Here is a 22,042-nt window from a genome sequence, read left to right as displayed (position 1 = left end):
TGAATAACCTCAGCCTGTACAGGAATTGAACCTGTGCTGTTGGCATCGTTCTGCATCACTAAGCAACCAATTGAGCTAACCGCCATTTAATAAAATCTAACACTCACGGATCATAGAGTCCCTACAGTGCAGAAAGAGACCATTTGGCCCATCAAACCTGCACTGACAACAATCCCATCCAGGCCCTATTCCTGTTACCCCGTGTATTTACCCTGACACTAAGGGGCAGTTTACAAAATCCAGTTGGAACGTGTCCTCGGACCTTTGCATCTTTTTGAAGTGAATTCAATTAAAATACAAGGGCTGCAAGACAATGTTTTCTCCTGAATAAAGAAAGTAGAACAGGCGACTAGTTGGATAGTTCTTCCAAAGAGCCAGGGGTTACAACAGGGTAAACATTGGGAGGAGTCGCAGGTAAGGGGGGTACTCCTACCCTCGCCCATAATTCCCTTAAAAGCCTCCCAATCTCAGGCTTAAAACTGTTGAAGGACTCAATTTCCACAGCTTCCTGAGAGGGAATAATTCCAATCATTCATCACCACTCTTTGAAAGAAGAAATTCTTCCTCAAGTCTGTCTTAAATCAGTACCCCTCTTACCTGCGAGTCCTCTCAACGTTTATCCTGTTCTAACCCCTGGCTCTTTGGAAGAACTATCCAAATAGTCGCCTTTTCTACTTTCTTTATTCAGTAGAAAACATTGTCTTGCAGCCATTGAATTTTAATTGGATTCACTTCAAAAGGTCTGAGGACACGTACCAACTGAGTCAAGCACAGCTTCTTCCCTGCTGCCATCAGAATGGACCTACCTCGCATTAAGTTGATCTTTCTCCGCACCCTAGCTGTGACTGTAACACTACATTCTGCACCCTCTCCTTTCCTTCTCGATGAACAGTATGCTTTGTCTCTACAGCGCACCAGAAACAATACTTTTCACTGTGTACTAACTAATACATGTGAAAATAATAACTCAAATCTTTGTGATAACATGTTGCAGGCTCGCACCGCAGATTCCCCTTCCCCTCTGAATGCACTCGCTCCATAACTTTGCATTTATCTAGCGTCTTTTGGTGGGAAAATACCCTGCAGGGGGTGGGAGGGAAGGGGGAAGCTTGTTATACTTCTGGTTGGGGGGAGAGCAAAGTGTGTAATGGGGCAAGGTAAGGAATGATTAACTGACCAGGCTAGACACAAGGAGAGAAACTGAAAGGAATGACGGTGAGCAAGGGAGAAGAAATAAGTGAAAATTTTTGATTTTAAATTGGCCCTTGGAGTTGGCCCACAGAGCTTTAGTGACCCATTGGGGCTTGGGGTAGGTTATCCTTTGGAAAAGTCTTCTGGAGATACCATACAGCATTGTGAAATCCTAACCAAAAGGACAGCACGGAATAATTAAAAAGTTAAAGTTAATTTATTGGTCACAAATAGGCTTACATTAACACTGCAATGAAGTTACTGTGAAAATCCCCTAGTCGCCATTCTCCGGCACCTGTTCAGGTCGATGCACCTAACCAGCACCGTGGGAGGAAACTGGAGGACTCGGAGGAAACCCATGCTGAGACGGGGAGAACATGCAGACTCCGCACAGACAGTGACCCAAGCCAGGAATTAAACCCGGGTCCCCGGCGCTGTGAGGCAGAGGGCTGCTGGAAAGTGAGTGCACTTGGGCCTCAAATGGGGACAGGCTTGGGTCGGATTTTGATATCTGCTCTGTTTGAGTAGCTGTCAGATTATTCACTAGCCGGCCCTTGCACCTCAACATTAATCTGGGGAATCGGATCCGAGTTTGATACTAGTTCTTTGAGAGAGAATGAGAAACATCTTCATTTTGGGTGGGGGGGTGGGGGGGGGAGGTGCTGGCAGGTGAGAAGGGGGCTGGTGAAGGGTGTTAGAGGGGAGGAGTTGTGCTGGGTGGGGTGGGGAGGCGTTGGGTAACGTGTGGAGTTGGCGAACATAAAAAGAAACCAAGAGGCTTGTCCTGATTTATTCCAGCAAATCTCCCGAGCCTCTTATCTGTCTTCGCTCTGTAATTACATTATAAATACCGTATCACCCAAATGGATTAGATCACATTCTGCGCATAATTTAGTTTGGACGAGGCATGCATTGGTGAACAGATTGACATGGTTTTTGTAGAGAGTTGATGGTTTTATGACATAATGTGGTTTGGAATTTTTTTTTAAAAAGGTGAGACTTCAATAATCCAAATCCTTGGTTTTCAACCTTGTTGTTGGAACATTGTTTTTCTTCCTCCTTGATTTTAACCTTCCTGTTTCTTTTTGGTCAAACCTGTTGCAGTGTCCCGTCTTAAAGACGGGTCTTGTGTCCTTTTCCGATTCCTTGATGCGCTTGCCTTATATCATGCGTGTACGTGTCCACGTGCACGCTTTGGGTTTCACTCTCGCGTCCTCTGGAGTTGGTGATTGACTGGAATCTGGCACTTAGCCCAGACTCTCCCATTGAGATTATGTTCAGGGCTGCAGTGACCCTTTTATCTGAAATTAAATAAATGGGTTAGTGCCAATCTTTTAACGGCACGGTATTGTAATCTCTAGAATTGTGTTGCCGACGTCGGCAGTGGCAACTGGGGCCAAGTCAGAACTGGAAACCTGAACCGTTCCGAATGAAGGTCGAGACGGATAGGTGTGAGGGGGAATGTTTTGGCGGGGGGGGAGGCTTGGTGGATGAAAGTCCAGATCTGGTAGAGGAGCTAAAAGATCACTGAGTACAAGTAGATCAATGATTAAGAGTTGTGCTGCAGGAAAGCAGGACCATAAAAAGCAAATCAATCACCAGCCATTGTTGCTAGATTGATTGTTTAACATTTGTTTATTTATTAGTGTCACAACAAGAAGGTCCACAGGGCAATTTTTTCACCCACAGGGTGGTGCGTGTCTGGAACGAGGCAGCACTAGAGGCGGGTACAACTTTGTCTTTTAAAAAGCATTTAGACAGATACATGGGTAAGATGGGTATAGAGGGATATGGGCCAAACGGGGGCAATTGGGACTCGCTTTATGGTTTTAAAAAAAACTGGGCAGCATGGACAAGTTGGGCCGAAGGGCCTGTTTCTATGCTGTAAACCTCTGTGCTTCTATAAGTATGCTTACATTAACACTGCAATGAAGTTACTGTGAAAATCCCCTAGTCGCCACACTCCGGCGCCTGTTCGGTTCACTGAGGGAGAATTTAGCTTGGCCATTGCACCTAACCACAACGTCTTTTGGACTGTGGGAGGAAACTGGAGCACCCTGAGGCAACCCACGGGGAGAATGTGCAAACTCCACACAGACAGTGACCCAAGCCAGGAACTGAACCCGGATCCTGGCGCTATGAGGCAGCAGTGCTAACCACTGTGCCCACTGACTTTTTAAAAAGTAGGGAAATTATGTTTATTGAACCTTGGTTAGACCATTCCTACAATACTGTGTGCAGTGCTGGTTGCGTACTGGGCCAGATTGTGGCAATGGCACTAATCCAGAGGCCCAGGACACCCTCCTGGAGATGTGCTTTCAAATCCTACCCTGGCAGCTGGTGGAATTTAAATCCAGTTAATAAAATCTGAAATGTAAAGCTCAGCTTAGTAGTAGTGACCAGTGATTCTCATTTTAAAACAAAAACCCACCTGGGTTCCCTTTGGGGAAGGAAATCTGCCATTCTTACCTGGACCCTTTTGTATCTCTCCCTTCTCTCCTTAAACCTATGCTTTCCAGTATTAGACTCTCCTACCTTTGGGAAAAGATATTGACTATCTAGCTGGCCTGTGTTCCTCATTATAAGATCATCCCTAAGTCTCCTAAGCTCCAGAGAAAAACGTCCCAATCTATCTCCTTATAACTCAATCCATCAAGTCCCGGTAGCATCCTAGTAAATGTGACAAAGTGGCCTTAGTACATAAGAACATAAGAAATAGGAGCAGGAGTAGGCCATCTGGCCCTTCGAGCCTGCCCCGCCATTCAATAAGATCATGGCTGTAAATTGCCGTTTAGTGTCAGGGAGATTAGCAAGGTAAATGTGACAATAATAAATCAAACCAAATCAATCAATGGAGCACTTTTGACTGTGTTCAATGTTGTAGAAAAACACAGCAGCGAATTTGGACACAGTAAGATCCCAGAAACTGGTGCAGGACCAGGTGGAACTGCTTTTGTTCCTCGCTGATGTTTTTGGATTAAGTAGTGAGCAGAACACGTGGACAATCCGCTGCTGTTCTTTCAGCCGAGAGGAGAGAAAGTGCTCATCTTGCTGGCCAAAGCTAAACTTGGACGGAGCTCTTGAAGCAGGGGCACCGGTGAGCTAACCAGCTGTCATGAGCAGATGCCGTACGGGCTTTAGACTTGACTCAAAGTCTGGCGTTCAATTTCTCTTGTGTGCAATTTCAGCAACTCCTTAATCCTGCTTACACGTTGCTTCAACAAAAAATACAAATATCGGCTGCGGGTCCTTAGAACTCCCCATCTGTTCCCGATGATTAAGTGGATCCTCCGACATGTCTCTTTGTTCTAAATCTCTGGGTCACAACAGATTATTGAATGCGCGCTAATGATTTTAATTGGGAGCCGGTATAACGTGCTATTTTTCAGTTTCCCCAAAGCTGACCTGACCACCTTGAATTGATTGGATCCTGTGGTGAAGAGTGTGGGGGAATGGAGATAGGGCGGGCGGGGGGGGGGAGGTGGGTGTGGGGGGAGAAGGTCTGGCTGGGATACTCTCTCTTAGAGAGACAGTACAGATTCAACGGGCCAAGTGGCCTCCTCTACGCTGTTGGGATACTTATGATTTACGAATGTTCTTGTTTGGCGTTTTGGGACGTTTAACAGTTTAAAGTGCTGTGCTAACACAAGTTGTTATTTTCCAAAGACACATCCAAGTAGCAATAATGTTATTTGTGCCGGATGATCAGTTTTACGGAAATTTATGTGCAACTTGTCCAGTGAGAGAAAGGTTTAAATTCTAAAAATTCCTGTGATGCAGCATAGGTTTGCACAAATGTTAGTTCAAAATTACTTCACAAGAATCGATTTCTGTTAATTCAATGTTTGATCCAATATTTCAAATTAAGCCATTTAACTAGAATAGCACTGGAGGCTTCTTAAGAGATTCCAGTTGCCCAGAATGTAGTAGATTACCTAGTGATGCTTTCTGGTTGCTGTGTGATTTCACCTGGTTATATAAGAACATAAGAACTAGCAGCAGGAGTAGACCATCTGGCCCCTTGAGCCTGCTCCACCATTCGATAAGATCATGGCCGATCTTTTTGTGGACTCAGCTCCACTTACCCACCTGCTCACCATAGCCCTTAATTCCTTTACTGTTCAAAAATTTCTCCCTCCTTGCCTTAAAAACTTTCAATAAGGTAGCCTCAACTGCTTTACTGGGCAGGGAATTCCACAGATTCATAACCCTTTGTTTGAAGAAGTTCCTCCTCAACTCAGTCCTAAATCTGCTCCCCCTTATCTTGAGCCCAGGCCCCCTAGTTCTAGTTTCACCTGCCAGTGGAAAGCTTCTACCTTATCTATTCCCTTCATAATCTTGTATGTTTCTATAAGATCTCCCCTCATTCTTCTGAATTTTGAGTACAGTCCCAATCTACTCAGCCTCTCATCGTAAGCCAACCCTCTCAACTCCAGAATCAACCTAGTGAATCTCCTCTGCACCCCCTTCAGTGTCAGTATATCCTTTCTCAAGTAAGGAGGCCAAAACTGTACACAGTACCCCAGGTGTGGCCTCACCAGTTCCAGTAATCCTCTGTACACAATGTGCTTATTTTGTGTTCCTTTTTCTAATTGTGTAGATTCTGAAAGCTATGGAGGAACTCCAGGATGTTCAACTGACTGAGATTAAGCCACTGCTAACAGATGGGGTAAGGAACTGGCCCTTCTGAGCCTATTTTATGTCACTAACAATCCATAGGCCTAGACTAAAGATCCATGTCTTAAAATTAAGGTGGTTAGCACTGCTGCCTCTCAGCACCTAGGTTCAATTCCAGCTTTGGATCAATGTGCAGAGTCTGCACATTCTCCTCGTGTCTGCGTGGGTTTCCTCTGAATGCTCCGGTTTCTTTCCACAGTCCAAAGATTTGCAGGTTAGGTGCATTGGCCATGCTACATTTTCCCTTTGTGTCCCCAAGATGTGTAGGTTAGGGTTACGAGCGGGGCAATGCAGGGGATAGGGCCAGGGGAATGCAGGGGATAGGGCCAGGGGAAGATGCTGTGTTGGAGAATCGGTGCAGACCCAGTGGGCTGAATGACCTCCTTCTGCACTTTTAGGTATTCTAATAAAAAATCCCATCCTGACAGTTTGGGAATTTAACTTTGGTTTTAAAAAAAGAAGTTTAAAAATCATGAAATAAAAAAGCTGGTATTAGCAAATGTGACGGTGAAGCTGTGAGAAAATCTTGGCTTTTCTTCATGGAGAGAAGCCCGTTCCCCCACACTAACATGCTGGACTTGTAACACCACCACCACCACCACCACCAACTAGGGATGCCCGTAGTCATGCCTTTTATTCTTCCATGTGATGTGGGTGTTTTTATTGCCTTTGAGAAAGTGCCACCTTGAACTCTGCTGTAGCCCATGCAGTGTAGGTAGACCCACAATGCCTATGACACCCATAGAGAATCCCTACAGTGCAGAAAGAGGCCAATCGGCCCATCGCTTCTGCACCGACAACATAAGAAATAGGAGCAGGAGTAGGCCATCTAGCCCCTCGAGCCTGTCCTGCCGCTCAGTAAGATCATGGCTGATCTGATAGTGGTTCAGTTCCACTTAGCCGCCTGCTCCCCATAACCCTTAATTCCCTTATTGGGCAAAAATCTAACTGTCTGTGACTTAAACATATTTAACGGGGTAGCCGCCACTGCTTCAATGGGCAGAGAATTTCAAAGATTCACTACCCTCTGGGAGAAGAAATTCCTCCTCAACTCTGTTCTAAATTGACTCCCCTGTATTTTGAGGCTATGCCCCCTAGTTCTTGTTTCCTTCTTAAGTGGAAATAATCTCACTGCTTCTACCCTGTCTAGCCCCTTCATTATCTTATATGACTCTGTAGGATCTCCCCTCAGCCTTCTAAACTCCAATGAGTACAGGCCCAGTCTACACAATCTGTCCTCGTAAGCTAACCCCTCATCTCCAGAATCAACCTGGTGAGCCTTCTTTGCACCCCCCTCCAAAGCTAATATATCCTTTCTTAAATAAGGGGACCAAAATTGCATTCAGTACTCTAGCTGTGGCCTCACCAGTATCTTGTACATTTGCAGCAAGACCTCCCTGCTTTTATATTCTATCCCCCTCGCTATAAAGGCCAACATTCCATTTGCCTTCTCGATCACCTGCTGCACCTGCAGACTGGGTTTTTGTGATTCATGCACAAGGACCCCCAGGTCCCTCTGCACAGTAGCATGTTGTAATTTTTCACCATTTAAATAATAGTCCATTTTACTCTTATGCCTTCTAAAATGGCTAACCTCACACTTGCCAACGTTGTACTCCATCTGCCAGATCCTTGCCCACTCACTTAGCCTATCCAAATCTCTCTGCAGACTTTCTGTGTCCTCCACGCAATTTGCTTTCCCACTCATCTTTGTGTCATCCGCAAGCTTTGTTACCTGCACTCAGTCCCCTCCTCCAGATCGTCTATGTATATGGTAAACAGTCCCTCCCAGGCCCTATTCCCATAACCCCTTGTACTTACCCTGACTATAAGGGGCAATTTAGCATGGCCAATCGACCTAACCTGCACATCACTGAGAGTGAATGTTTCAAGAAAGTTCGGAGCTCAGTACGTGGTCAGTGTGATTAATGCCGTCCTATCTTGTTTCTGCCATCCAGACTGTTGGACAGATGATTGTTTATTGAAAAATCGTCATGGTGACAGGGACTGAATTGTGATGGTGATGCAAGTGAAAAAAAAGTCATAGAGATTTACAGCAGAGAAACAGGCCCTTCAGCCCAACTTGTCCATTCTGACCAGGTTTCCTTAACTGAACTAGTCCCATTTGCCTGCGTTTGGTCCATATCCCTCTAAACCCTTCCCATCCATGAACCTGTCTTTTAAATGTCATTATTGTTCCCATCTCTACCCTAATTTATAACATTAAAAAAATTGTACAAATATAAATATTTCAGTATACAAATAATTACAATACTGTATGTTGAAAAATGCAGTTCTGTAATTTACAGAATAAAAAATGAAAGGTCTAATGTTGGATTCATTAACTTGTCAACCATTTACATTCTATTTATGAGCTTTTTAAAGTGGGGCATTGCACTGTTTCATCATCATAGAATCCCTACAGTGCAGAAAGAGGCCACTCAGCCCATCGAGTCTGCACCAACCACAATCCCACCCAGGCCCTATCCCCATAACCCCATGCATTTACTTTAGCTAGTCCCCATGACACTAGGGGTAATTTAACATTGCCAATCCACACGTCTTTGGACTGTGGGAGGAAACCGGAGCACCTGGAGGAAACCCACGCAGACACAGGGAGAATGTGCAAACTCCACACAGACAGGGACCCAGATTGAGAATCGTACCCCCCGCCCCAGGTTCCTGGCACTGTGAGGCAGCGGTGTTAATCACTGTGCCACCATGCCATTCCTGTATGCTTGGTGAATTCCACTCAGCATGGTATATATTGGCACTTTGCAGGGTTTCATATTTTAAGCTCCTGTATCACACACTATCCTATCCTACACTTCGGTTTTGTTCTACACTGTTAAATCCAGCAGTTTAACTCATAGTCCCCACACTGTCTCAAAATTTATCTCACACTACCCTAGGAACATGGCTTCACATGGTCTATTTGTTCCAGTTCATATCTGTGGACTTGTGTCTGTTAAGTAACAGCTACACACAGGTTAATAACTTCCATGCATCATGCCAAGTTATTTAAGAATGATGTTGTTGAACTGACTCATATTGATGGGAAGCTCTCTGGTTTAAATCCTATTCCGTGCTGAGCTTATTGATCTTGGTCAGGGTAATTATCGGAAGGATTATATTTGGCCTTGGTGACCTGGAACCAGGAAATGTTACCAACCTTGCTCATTCAGCAAGCCAACATTGCCAGCAAATGGGCATTGAGTGACCAAGCATTGGGCTTGTTGCCAGTTGTTGGCCAGTCCGCTCGTTGCATGCACTGTCTAGCCTGGTGTACGAAGAAGGTGCCAAGTGACTGCCAATGAGTCACCATCGTTGCAAGAACAGGGGAGGATTCCCTCCAAACCCTGTGCTACTGGTTAAAATACAAAGACCATAAGAGCAGAATTAGGCCATTCGGCCCATCAAGTCAGTTCTTCCATTCAATCATGGCTAATATGATTCTTATCACCATTCTCCATTGGTTTTCATTCTAACATTGGTTAGGTGCACTGACCCAAACAGGCACCGCACTGTGGCGACTTGGGGGAATTTCACAGTAATTTCACTGCAGTGTTAATGTAAGCCTTACTTGTAACTAACAAATAAACTTTAGACTTTTCTGCCTTCTTCCTGGAACCCTTGATCCTCTTATTGATCAAGAACCTATCTATCTCTGTCTTCAAGACACTCAATGACCTGGCCTCCACAGCTCTCTTTGGCAATGAGTGATATTGAGAAAATAAGTGGGGTGTAAAACATGTACGTCTGATTGTGTGAAGATTACACACACTGGATGGATTCTTGTGCAAATGACAGGGTCTTGAATCCTCACCCCACCACCCCCCACCAGCAAGCCTCTCTAAGGGATGGTCCACTACCTCTAGTTCTAGTTGAGCAGGCCAGAGGCAAGCCTTCCATTGGGGTCAGGGACCCCAGGAGTGGAAGTCTCATCTTCCACTGTGAGCAGCTGACATTCGGAGACTGGCAGCTCTATTGAGTGACAGCCCCACTGGGGAGGCTGCTAGGGGGTGGGGAGGGGGGAATGGCATGGAGTGAGTTAATACCAGAGATAGCAAGATGAGGGCAAGTAGGCATTAATTGCTCACTAAGGGCTGACACTCAGTAGCAGCAGTGTGTACTATCTGCAAGATGCGCTGTAGCAATTCACCAAAGACACTTTGATGGCATGGGCGTTACGGTGGCACCGTGGTTAGCATTGCTACCTCACAGCACCAGAGACCATGGTTCGATTCCCAGCTTGGGTCGCTGCCTGTGTGGGGTCTGCACATTCTCCCCATGTCGGCGTGGGTTTCCTTTGGGTGCTCCGGTTTCCTCCCACAGTCCAAAAATGTGCACCTTAGATGGATTAGCCATACTAAATTGCCCCTTTAATATCAGGGGGACTAGCTAGGGTAAATGTATGGGGTTCTGCGGATGGGACCTGGGTGGGATTGTGGTTGGTGCAGACTCGATGGGACGAATGGCCTCCTTCTACACTATAGGAGTCTATGATTCCTAGTTTATTTTCAATGAAAACCTTCCAAACCCATGACCACTTCCATCTAGAAGGACAAAGGCTGTGGGTAAATGGGAACACCACCACCTGTAAGTTCCCCTCTAAGCCACTCACCATCATGTATCGCTCTTCCTTCATTGTTACTTGGTGAAAATCTTGGAATTTTCCCTTCCTAATAGCATTGTGGGTCAACCTGCAGCACGTGGACTTCGGTGACTCAAGAAGGCAGCCCACCACCACCTTCTCAAGGGCAACTAGGGATGGGCAATAAATGCTGGCCAGCCAGCGATGCCTATGTCCCACGAATGAGAAAAAAGAAATGTGGTGACAGGGTGGGAAGGCTGCCGGTGGGCCTCCTGACCACAGACTTAATCGGGAAGTGGCAAAGTCCCCACTGGCCACCCTCCCACCAGATTAAACACCACCAAACCCCCCACTGGGGAGGGTACAATTCCATACACTATTGACTGGTAACTACATAGGTGAGAATGGTTGAACAGGTTTGAGGTGCTGGGGAGTAGGTACAGGGGAGATGTCAGGGGTAAGTTTTTCACTCAGAGGGTGGTGAGTGAGTGGAATCGGCTGCCGTCGGTGGTGGTGGAGGTGAACTCGCTGGGGTCTTTTAAGAGACTTCTGGATGAGTGTATGGGATTTAGTGGGATCGAGGGTTATAGATAGGCCTGGTAGGTAGGGATATTGATCAGTGCAACTTGTGGGCCGAAGGGCCTGTTTGTGCTGTAGTGTTCTATGTGCATTTTGATATGAATGCATTACCAGAAAGGGTGGCAAAAGGAGATTCCATTGCAAGTTTCCAAAGGCGATTGGGCATGTACGTGAAGAGATCTGATTTGCAGATTATAGGGGAAAAATGTAAGCTCTGGGACTGAATTGGGCAGAGTTGGCACAGGCACGATGGGCTGAATGGCCTCCTTCCGCGCTGTGTGATTCAAAGCACGTTAAGCTTTCAGTGTAACCACGTTGTGCTTGGAATTACTGCCCTCCTTTCAGGACGCAGGTTTGAATTGCTTCTTTTTATGATGCAGTGTATAATGGGTTTTCTGTTGCAGATAGCGAGCTAACGAGAACAGGGTTCTCAGGGTCACGCTTCTGACATTTTCCAGAAAGAACAGCAAATTGCTCTCCACGCTTTCGCTGCCTTCTGTGTTAGGGAGCCATGAAATAGTTTTAGTGGCACTTCCCTCGTTTCTTGAGTGCTGTTGAGAATGTAGTGAGAAATGAACCACAATCTGTTGTCTGTTGCAAAAAAGCATGCGAGGAAGGTTCCTGCACCGGCGAAGGAAGAGTATGATATACTGGATTGGTAACAGGCGGAGCAGGATCTGGGCAGGCTCATTCTTCATGCGTTTATTTAAGCTGGCATCTTAATCTCGCGGGCGTTCTCTTGATTATGCTCTATTTAGCCTGCCGTCTTACCTAACACTCCGGCAATCCAATTTCCAGTGCATTTCGCAGCATGCTTGTTGATGGACCTGTCCGTAAATCTCCTGGAAGAGGCTTAAACGTCATTTCTCTCTGTGAAAACTGGTCTATAAAATTTTCCACACGTGTTTTTCCTCCGGTTGGCCACACTGGCGGCACAGTGGTTAGCACTGCTGCCTCACAGCACCAGGGAGCTATGTTCCATTCCCGGATTGGGTGACTGTCTGCGCATTCTCCCCGAGTCTGCGTGGGTTTCCACCGGCTGCTCCGATTTCCTCCCACGGTCCGAAAGACGTGCTGGTTAGGTGCGTTGGCCATGATAAATTCTCCCTCAGTGTACCCGAACAGGTGCTGGAGTGTGGCGACTAGGGGGTTTTCCCAGTAACTTCACTGCAGTGTTAATGTAAGCTTCCTTGTGACACTACCAAATAAACTTACACCATTTGGAACTGCGCTTCTCACTGAATGTTCATCTTTGCAAGGAAAATACAAGAACATAAATAGGAGCAAGGTTCACCCCTGGGATCCTGCTGTGTTATTCTGATCTTGGACTTCGATTCCACTTTCCCACTTGATGCCCATACCCCTCTATTCTTTTAGAGCTGTTAAGGCCCTCTTATGTGACAGTTTTGCTGTTGGTTTGTGTATTTGAGTTTAATTCCTGTTCCTGCTTTTTTTTTTAAATATAGTTTTAGAGCTGTTTGTTAAAATTACGGCACAGACCCATTTAAAACTCCAGTGTTGTAGGAGTTGGCCCTTCCGTTAGCTCTGTGATCTTTCCTTCCAACACAGAATAATTGTCAACCTCCCTTCCTCTGATGCACTTTATATTCCAGTAATTTTGTCTTAATTCCTCCTCCTCTTCCGCCTACTGTAATGACCTGCCATAATTTGGCGCCTTTCTTTCCTCAAGTTACAGATGAGCTCATCTCCACTAATCTGAGGATAATGCGATTGTCTTGTCAACTTGCAGGTCCTACTTTTCTTTTCTAGTGGTATTGCTCCTTTCCCTCCTGCTATTTTATATCTCTTACAAATACATTGAACTGTGTTCTTCTCATCTGCTCTGGCTAAGGTTGGGTATACCACATTGCGCCCACGATTGTTAAGTGCCTTGTTTGCTATGCATCGTCAGTGATGGAGAAACCCAGCACATCCGTGCAAGACACAAGGCTGAAGCATTTGCAACAACCTTCAGCCAGAGGTGCCGAGTGGATGATCCATCGCGACCTCTTCCAAAGATCCCCAGCGTCAGTCTTCAGCCAATTCGATTCCCTCCACTTGATATCGAGAAATGGCTGAAGGCATTGGATGCTGCAAACTGGATACTGTGGGTGTTGAAAATATACCGGCAATAGTCCTGAAGACTTGTGCTACAGAACTTGCCACACTCCTAGCCAAACTGTTCCAGCACAGCTACATCTGCCTGGCAATGTGGAAATTTTTAAAAAATTTATTCTTGGGACATCGGCGTCGCTGGCTAGGCTGGCATTTATTGCCCATCCCTAGTTGCTCTGGAGAAGGTGGTGGTGAGCTGCCTTCTTGAGCCGCTGCAGTCTGTGTGCTGTGGGTTGACCCACAATGCTGTTAGGGAGGGAATTCCAGGATTTTGACCCAGTGACTGCGAAGGAAAAACAATACATTTCAGGATGGTGAGTGGCTTGGAGGGGAACTTGCAGTTGGTGGTGTTCCCATGTATCTGCTGCCTTTGTCCTTCTAGATGGAAGTGTTTGTGAGTTTGGAAGGTGCTGTCTAAGGATCTTTGGTGAATTGCTGCAGTGCAATTGTACACACTGCTGTTACTGAGCATTGGTGATGGAGGGAATGCATGTTCATGGATGTGGTTCCAATCAAGCGAGCTGCTTTGTGTTGGACGGTACCGAGCTTCTTGAATGTTGTAGACCACCCTAGCAGTCTACTCTCGATCATCAGTGAAGTGATGGAAGGAGCTAAGGACAACTAGGGATTGACAGTAAATGATGGCCTTGCCAGTGGCTCACAACCCAAGAGTAATTTTATCTTTTAAAACCTCCAACAGGAGTACAGTTTGTCAGCATTGCTGTAATCATGAGTGTTTATTTTGACACAGTGTTTTCTCCTCTGATCAGTCCAGTTCCAGTGGGAGCTAGTTCTTCTCAAGCCAAGGCTTTACGGGTAACCTGAGGCAACAGTGTTCATAAAGTTAAATTCCAGAGAGGCGGAATAGCCTCTTTATGTGCAATGGGACATAACGTGATCCCTCTATGCTGAGGAAGAGCTCTTTAGCTATTCCCATTTCCAGGCCCTTTCCCTTTAACCTGGCGATTGTTTTCCTTCAAGAGCTTATCCAATTCCCTTTGAAAACCATGGTTGTGACTTTCTCCACTGCTCTGTGGCAGATCCTAAAAAAAAAACTCTCCCTACCTTGAGGATATGAGAGAAAGATACTGCGAGGAACAATCCATTTTGGAGCGCAACAGAGCTCGCACAGAGGAAAAGCCTGACTAAAGTTGGGACTTTTGCCATCAATGTGACATGTACCCTAGAGTAGGTTCTATTCCAAACATACATTATCAAGGGGAATGCTTGTTACAAATATCTCACCAATTTTGAAAGATAATGGAGAATAAACAGGTCTGCTTCAGTAGAAATAATAACATAATGTAATAAGGAGTTGGCCATTTGACTGTTTTGAACCTGCCGTACAGTTCGACAAGATCATGTCTGATCTTCTACCTTGATTCCACGTTCCATAAGACATCTGACTCTTACCCAATTTCCTAAATTCCTTCAGTACCCAGAAATCTATACTCAACAATGTACTCCATTCACCTGATGAAGGAGCAGCACTCCGAAAGCTCGTGATACCAAATAAATTTATTGAACTTTAACCTGATGTTTTGAGACTTCTTACTGTGCCCACCCCAGTCCAATGCTGGCAAATTCCACACAGCCAGTGACCCAAGCTGGGAATCAAACCCGTGTCCCTGGTGCTGTGAGGCAACAGTGCTCACCACTGTGCTACTGTGCCATGCCGAATGAGACTAGCAGCTCATTCTGAGATTCTGACCCCGTGTGTTTGAGCTTCCCCAGCCAGAAACAGTCTCTCAGCATCTATCTTGTCAAACTCCTTAAGAATGTTATATGTCTCTCAATGAGATCACCTCATGTTTGTCTAAATTCTCAGGAATGTAGGCTTGGTCAACTCCTCATAACAATCCCCTGATTCCAGCAACCAGCCTAGCGTACCTTTGTTGTGCCCTCTGTAGGGGATGTATCCATATACAAGGGGCTGAATTATGTGGGGCGCCCATGGCCAACCTCTCTCCAGCACCACCACCCCTCTCTGCATCATCTAAAGTACCAGGTCTGGGGATTGATTGCAGCAGGAGGAGCCCAACGTGTAACAACCAATGGCTGTTAATCGGCTGGAGGTGGGGATTTCTGTCCCTTGGAGACGGAGAGTCCTGCCGCCCAATCAAAGCTCGGTCACTCCTGATGTACCAGTAGTGCCACTGGGAGAGCAGTGGCCACTGCCAGTACTGTACTCGGAGCCTGCAATGGGTCAGAACTTTCTATGTGCTTTAGAGGGGTGAGCAAGGGTTTGGGGGCTGGGTTTCAAGAGGCAATAAATAGGGAGAGATCAACCTATGGGGGAGTTAACAACTGGAGGTTGGAGTGATTAATTGGATCCAATTAAGGAGAGAGCATTCCGTTCACTACCAACCCTTGCAGGGAAACCTGCCAGTTTGGCTGCTTGCATGAGCAGTGATGGACTGAGACCTTTAAGTGACCTTTAATTGTTCACTTACGGGCCTCAATTGGCTTTTGACGGACAGACTGCACAACACTACCTCTGCCACTGGTACAGATTCACTGGGGGGCCAAGACTGTGCGGGTAGGTAGCAGGCATGCGGCCTGCTAGAGTTAAGGTTTCCCCTCTCCACTACTTCAACCTGGAGGGGAAAGCATTAAATCCAGCCCAAGGAGACCAGAACTACACTCCAGCATAACCAAGGGCCCCCCACACCCCGGACATTCTCTCTTCCTCCGACAGGAAAAGATGCAAAAGTCTGAGGTCACATACCAACTGACTCAAGAACAGCTTCTTCCCTGCTGCTGTTAGACTTTCAAATGGACCTACCTCGCACTTAGGTGATCTTTCTCTACACTGTAGCTATGACTGTAACACTACGTTCTGCACTCTCTCGTTTCCTTCTCTATGAACGGTATGCTTTGTCTGTATAGCTTGCAAGGAACAATATTTTTCACAGTACACTAATACATGTGTGCAGTGGGCGGCACAGTGGTTAGCAATGCTGCCTCACAGCACCAGGGACCTGGGTTCAATTCCCAGGTCACTGTCTGTGTGGAATCTGCATGTTCTCCCCGTGTCTGTGTGGGTTTCTTCCAGGTACTCCAGTTTCTTCCCACAGTCTAAAGATGTGTGGATTAGGTGCATTGGCTGTAGTAAATTGCCCGTTGGTGTCAGGTTGGGTGAATGCATGGGATTATGGGGATAGGGCCTGGGTGGGATTGTAGTTGGTGCAGACTCGATGGGCCAAATGGCCTCCTGCACTGTCGCATTCTATGATTCTATGTGACAATAATAAATCAGAGTGAGTGTGGCCTTGCCATTATCCTGTATACAGACAGCCCTTAACTTTACAGTGCTCAGGTTACAACAAACAGCACTTACAATGTTTAAATACTGACACCCCATTTTGACTTTACACTATCAGTTTGGGCTTTCTGACACCGGGCCAGCATGTTTATACGTGCATGTTCATGTTCAGTGCTATCCATCTGTGTGACAGGACAGCTTGAACCATTTTAATTAGGTTCGAAAAGAGTATTTTATTCTGTTCAGATTTTTGGCAGAACCATCAGGATTTGAATGCATTTATATACACGTATGTTGCATTTAATATTCTCTAAGTTGCAGAGGTTCAGGATGGACAGGCAGCTGACAGTGATAGAATGGCTTCGCATTATATCCCCACACTAACTGAGGAAGTTGTGCTGAGGCGTGCAGGCATTGCCTCAGCTACTTGTCAGGGAAAGAGTGAGAGCATTTGACACTGCCAGAGTACCCCATGAGTGATTTCCGACCTTGGATCAGCAAGCTAGCCCCCATTTAAAAGCTCTAAGTTTAATGTTTATTTATTACTGTCACAAGTAGGCTTACATTAATACTGCAATGAAGTTACTGTGAAAATCTCTGAGTCGCCACACTCTGGCGCCTATTCGGGTACACTGAGGGAGAATTTAGCACAGCCAGTGCACAGAACCAGCACGTCCTTTGGACTGTGGGAGGAAACCCAAGCACCCAGAGGAAACCCACGCAGACACAGGGAGAACGTGCATACTCCACACAGACAGTGACCCAAGCCGGGAATCGAACCCAGGCCCCTGATGCCGCGAGGCAGCTGTGCTAACCACTGTGCCACGATGCCACCCCAATACGCAGGGACTTGCTAGAAGCGATAGGTATTTTACTCGAACTACAAAAGGTCGTGAATGTAGCCCAATCCATCACACAAACCAGCCTCCTATCCATTGACTCTGTCTACACTTCCCGCTGCCTTGGGAAAGCAGCAGCATAATTAAGGACCCCACACACCCTGGACATTCTTCCACTTTCTTCCTTAGGAAAAAAGATACAAAAGCCTGAGGTCATGTACCAACCGACTCAAGGACAGCTTCTTCCCTGCTGCTGTCAGACTTTTGATTGGACCTACCTTGCATTAAGTTGATCTTTCTCTGCACCCTAGCCGTGACTGTAACACTACATCCTACACTCTGTCGTTTCCTTCTCAATGAATGGTACACTTTGTATAGCGCGCAAGAAACAATACTTTTCGCGGTATGTTAATACGTGTGACAATAATAAATCAAATCAAATCAAAATTCAATCAGTAAACGAAAGGAAAACAATAACCCGGGAGCTTAGCGAGTCAGTTGTTTCCTGTTGCTTTCTCCATGGCAACGTCCTGCCCAATCAGTCCACTTGCAATACTCCTTCTGGAGTATCGGTTGTTTGAAATTTGGCATTCTTGTATTTGTCCCAACGAGAGAAAGATGGAAAGCTTTGGCAACACGTCTTGCTTTTCGGTGAAGAGAAAGGTGTCAGAAGTACACAACACCTCTGGTAAAAGCTGGAGCTAGGAGCATAGAGCAGCTCCCTCCCTCCAATGTTCCTGTGGGAATATAGAATCATAGAATCCCTATAGTGCAGAAGGAGGCTATTTGGCCCATCAAGTCTGGGCTGACAACAATCCCACCTAGGCTCTATCCCTGTAACCTCACATATTTGTCCTGCTAATTCCTCTAACCTACACATCCCGGGACAATAAGGGGCAATTTAGCATGGCCAATGTATCTAACCAGCATGTCGTTCGGACTGTGGGAGGAAACTGGAGCACCCGGAGAAAACCCACACAGACACGGGGAGAATGTGCAGACTCCGCACAGACAGTGACCCAAGCCAGGAATTGAACCCGGGTCCCTGGCGCTGTGAGGCAAAAGTGCTAACCACTGTGCCACCGCGCCACCCCCTTTTTTTTAAAAGAAAAATCAGTTCCGATTGCAATGTATTGAATCATGATCGGTTCCTGAAAACCATGTTGTCCTAAGTCTGAGGACTAAATGTCTCCGTCCCCACCATTACCCCTTGTCTCTCTGGGCTGCCGATTTTTATCTTTTATTGAGAGTGAGAGAGAGATGAGTGTGAAGAGTGTGGGGCTCGATCGGGAACCCACGCTGCTGTGAAAGCCTGCCTGTCGCGGTGTATCACTGTCTCCTCTTGGGCAGCCCTGAATTAACCCCCCGTGACATTTCCACAGCCCTCGTCCCCAGGCCAAGCAACAGCCCCGTGAACAATTGCTCCCCCACAGAGAGATCTTCATGCCGTGCATCAAGATGCACAATGAGCCCATCTGCACCATCCTTCGTCTCTGCGAGAGAATGTCCGAAAACAAAGACTCGGAGACGAATCTGGCATCACAGAGTAGGCATCAGTGCTGCTCTGTGGGTGTTTGCAGATTTCTTTGAGTGCTGGATATTTAGCAAGCTTCAGAAATAGAACTGCCAGCGATATGACCAGTCCAACGTTACGCATGTTTTCGATAGCTCAAATCAGCATCCTTGCTGCTCACTTTATTCTTCAGTATCATTACTGAATCAGTTGGCAGCACGTCTTGAGCAGAATTTTACTGGCACGTCCACCCCAGGTTCGTACGATCCCGCCTGAGGCCAACGGAGGATGCCAGTAAAAGTCCAGCCCTTGTCTCTGAGCGAGAAAGCCGTGAACTCAAACCCCAGTCCAGAGGTTTAAGCGCATGATCTATGCTGACAAATCGGTGCAGTGTTGAGGGAGTTTCACACAACTGGAAAGGTAACTTTCAGATGAAGGTGTTTGCCCTTTTAGGTAGAGATAAACAATTCCACCACGTTTATCAAAAATAAAAAAAATATTAATTTATCATTAGAAACAGATTGTGAGGTCAGTTATCTCATTTGCTGTTTGTGGGATTTTGCTCTGAGCAAATGTGTGTAATTTAAGAATTAGTTCCCACATTACACATCTCAAAAGTTTATAGAATCCTGCAGCGCAGAAGGAGGTCATTCAGCCCTTCAAGTCTGCACTGACCACAGTTCCACCTGGGCCCTATCCCCACATCACCATGCACGTACCCTAGCTAGTTCCCCTGACACTTAGAAGCAATTTAGCATGGCCAATCCACCTAACCCACACATCTTTGGAGTGAGGGGGAAAACCCAGGTGGACATGGGGAGAATGTGCAAACGCCACAAAGACAGTGACCCAAACTGGGAATTTAACCCAGGTCCCTGGTGTTGTGAGACAGCAGTAAAAAGTCTGACAACACCAGGTTTTAGTCCAACCTATTTATTTGATAATATACTCGCAAGCTTTCGGGGTTGTGAGACAGCAGTGCTAACCACTGTGCCACCAGTTTTTCATCAACTGCAAAGCTCTTCAGTGTGTTCCGTGGCTATGAAAGGCTCTTTGTGAATACAAACAATTGTCTTTTTCTTCCATCCTTATTCCCTAGCTTACTTCTGTCTATGCTACAGTATTTTCTTCTGATATTACTTCTGAAAATGTATTTTTTTAAAATCTCCCTCTGGGTGGAGAGGTGCCTCGTCTCAACCCAACAGAGCACAATAACTCCTCACTTAACACTGTGGTCGCATTCCTGAAAGCCACAGGTGAGAGGGGAGAGATACAAAAGGGTCCAATGGGGCATTTTTTCCACACAGAGGGTGGTGAGTGTCCAGAAGGAGCTGCCAGACGTAGTAGTAGAGGCGGGTACAATTTTGTTTTTTAAAAAGCATTTAGACAGTAATATGGGAAAGATGGGTAAAGAGGGATATGGGCCAATCTTGGACAATTGGGACTAACTTAATGGTTAAAAAAAAGGGCGGGACAGACTTGTTGGGCCAAGGGGCCTGTTTCCATGCTGTAAACCTCTATGTAGTGACTTTTAAGTGAAATCTGGGGTGGCATTGGCGCCATGGTATTGTCGCTGGACTAGTAATCCATAGACCCAGCAGAATCCTCTGAGGATCTGGGTTCGAGTCTCACCAAGGCAGATGGTGGAATTTGAATTTATTTTAAAAAAGTGACTAGCATTGTCGATCATCACTAAAAACCCATCTGATTCTCTAATGTCCTTTAGAGAAGGATTGTTGCTGTCTTTACTACAGATCCACAGCAACGTGGTAGACTCTCTGAAATGGACTAGCAAGCCACTCCAAGGGCAATTTGGGATGGGTAATAAATATTGGCCCAGCCATCGAAACAGGTGTCACATGAATGAATAAAAAAAACTTGGGAGAAGCACTGATTGTGGAAAGGGTGCAGAATGTACTCTGGGAGGGGGACTTCAATGTACATCACCAAGTGGGCACAGTCAGAAGTCTTACAGCGCCAGTTTAAAGTCCAACAGGTTTATTTGGAATCACAAGCTTTCGGAGTGACTCACCTGATGAAGGAGCAGTGCTCCAAAAGCTCATGATTCCAAATAATCCTGTTGGATTTTGGTGCTGTGAGACTTCTTACTGTACCTACCCCAGTCCAACGCTGGTATCCCCACATCATCACCAGGTGTGGCTCAGTAGAACCACCACAGACAAAGCTGGCCAGGTCCTAAAGGACATAGATTTGGACTGCGGCAGATGGTGAGGGAACCAACAAGAGGAAAAAGTACCTCATCCTTATCAGGTTGTAATTACAACCATGCTGTAATTCGAAACACCATAAATTGGAACTGAAATTTCGTGGGAACAATGGTGTAGATGGAAAATTAGCTCCTGAACCAAGGCTGGAAATCACTCATGGGAGTGCCTAGCGGTATTGAATGCTCCTACCTCCTGCACCTGTCCATGACCATGGGAGTGACCATTGCACAGTCCTTGTGGAGATGAAGTCCCGTCTTCACATTGAGGATTGTTTCGTAGCCTATGCACCCTCACTGGGCAGTCTTGCACCTGACTGGGGAGTCACTGGGGTGAGATACCAGAGAACATCTAATATGGAAAAGGAGCAGGAGGGAAAATTGTCAGAAAAATAAAACAGCAAGGAGGAAAGCACAAATAATGGAAAATGAAAATTTAATCCAGTTAATCCTTTCTACTTAAAGTCCAAGTCCATTTCACTTGAGGTTTCTTTCCTGCTCGATGATTGAATTCAAAATAGTCGCCAAAGAAAATGACCTTTTCCCTTGACTGTAATTCAGTGTGTCAGGTTTGAGATTATAACACGTGGAGCCATTGGTAGAGTGTGGCTGTTAGTGTGAATATTGTTGGGTTAATGCCTCCGCCATCCCATTGTCTCTCGCATGCATAAGCATCTGAACTGAGAGTGAGTTGGTAATTGGAGGAGTTACTGATTGCTTCCCTTTTCCATTCTTCTTCTGCAGAATTCCGCGAGGAACTTCCAGGATTTCGACTGTCAGGTACGTCATGTCTGTATCCTCCGACAACTTTCCCGCAGGAGCGTGCGAATGTCCGAAGGTCTTTTTGTTTTTGGCGCGGGATTTTATCCCATCGCTAGAAGGATGTATCGGTGTGTGCATTCCACCTTGCCAGTTGCAGGGGTGGAAAGAATGGAGAGCAGGAAGGAGTGCCCACCATTCAGAAGGGACGGCTGTATGCAACTCACAATGTTTGAGTGTGAAGCTGAGCCTTATAGATCAGGAACCTTTACCTGCCCCTTCCCCA

General features: G+C 46.1%; 1 protein-coding gene across 3 annotated transcripts in view; it reads left to right on the top strand.

The window, feature by feature from the left end:
* Positions 1-22,042, top strand: part of LOC145353823 (protein NDRG3-like) — a 100,555-nt gene that overhangs the window by 23,815 nt on the left and 54,698 nt on the right. For all 3 annotated transcript variants that reach the window (XM_080204665.1, XM_080204664.1, XM_080204666.1), the window contains exons 2-3: positions 5,792-5,860; positions 21,742-21,777. In XM_080204665.1, the coding sequence (XP_080060791.1) occupies positions 5,804-5,860; positions 21,742-21,777 (93 nt within the window). In that variant the 5' untranslated portion in view covers positions 5,792-5,803. The remainder of the gene's footprint in view (positions 1-5,791; positions 5,861-21,741; positions 21,778-22,042) is intronic.

Source organism: Carcharhinus amblyrhynchos, chromosome 16, assembly GCF_965287045.1.
Source record: "Carcharhinus amblyrhynchos chromosome 16, sCarAmb.v2.hapA, whole genome shotgun sequence".
Taxonomy (NCBI): domain Eukaryota; kingdom Metazoa; phylum Chordata; class Chondrichthyes; order Carcharhiniformes; family Carcharhinidae; genus Carcharhinus; species Carcharhinus amblyrhynchos.
The sequence above is the reverse complement of the archived record's forward strand: the minus strand, read 5'-3'. Positions and strand labels throughout refer to the sequence as shown.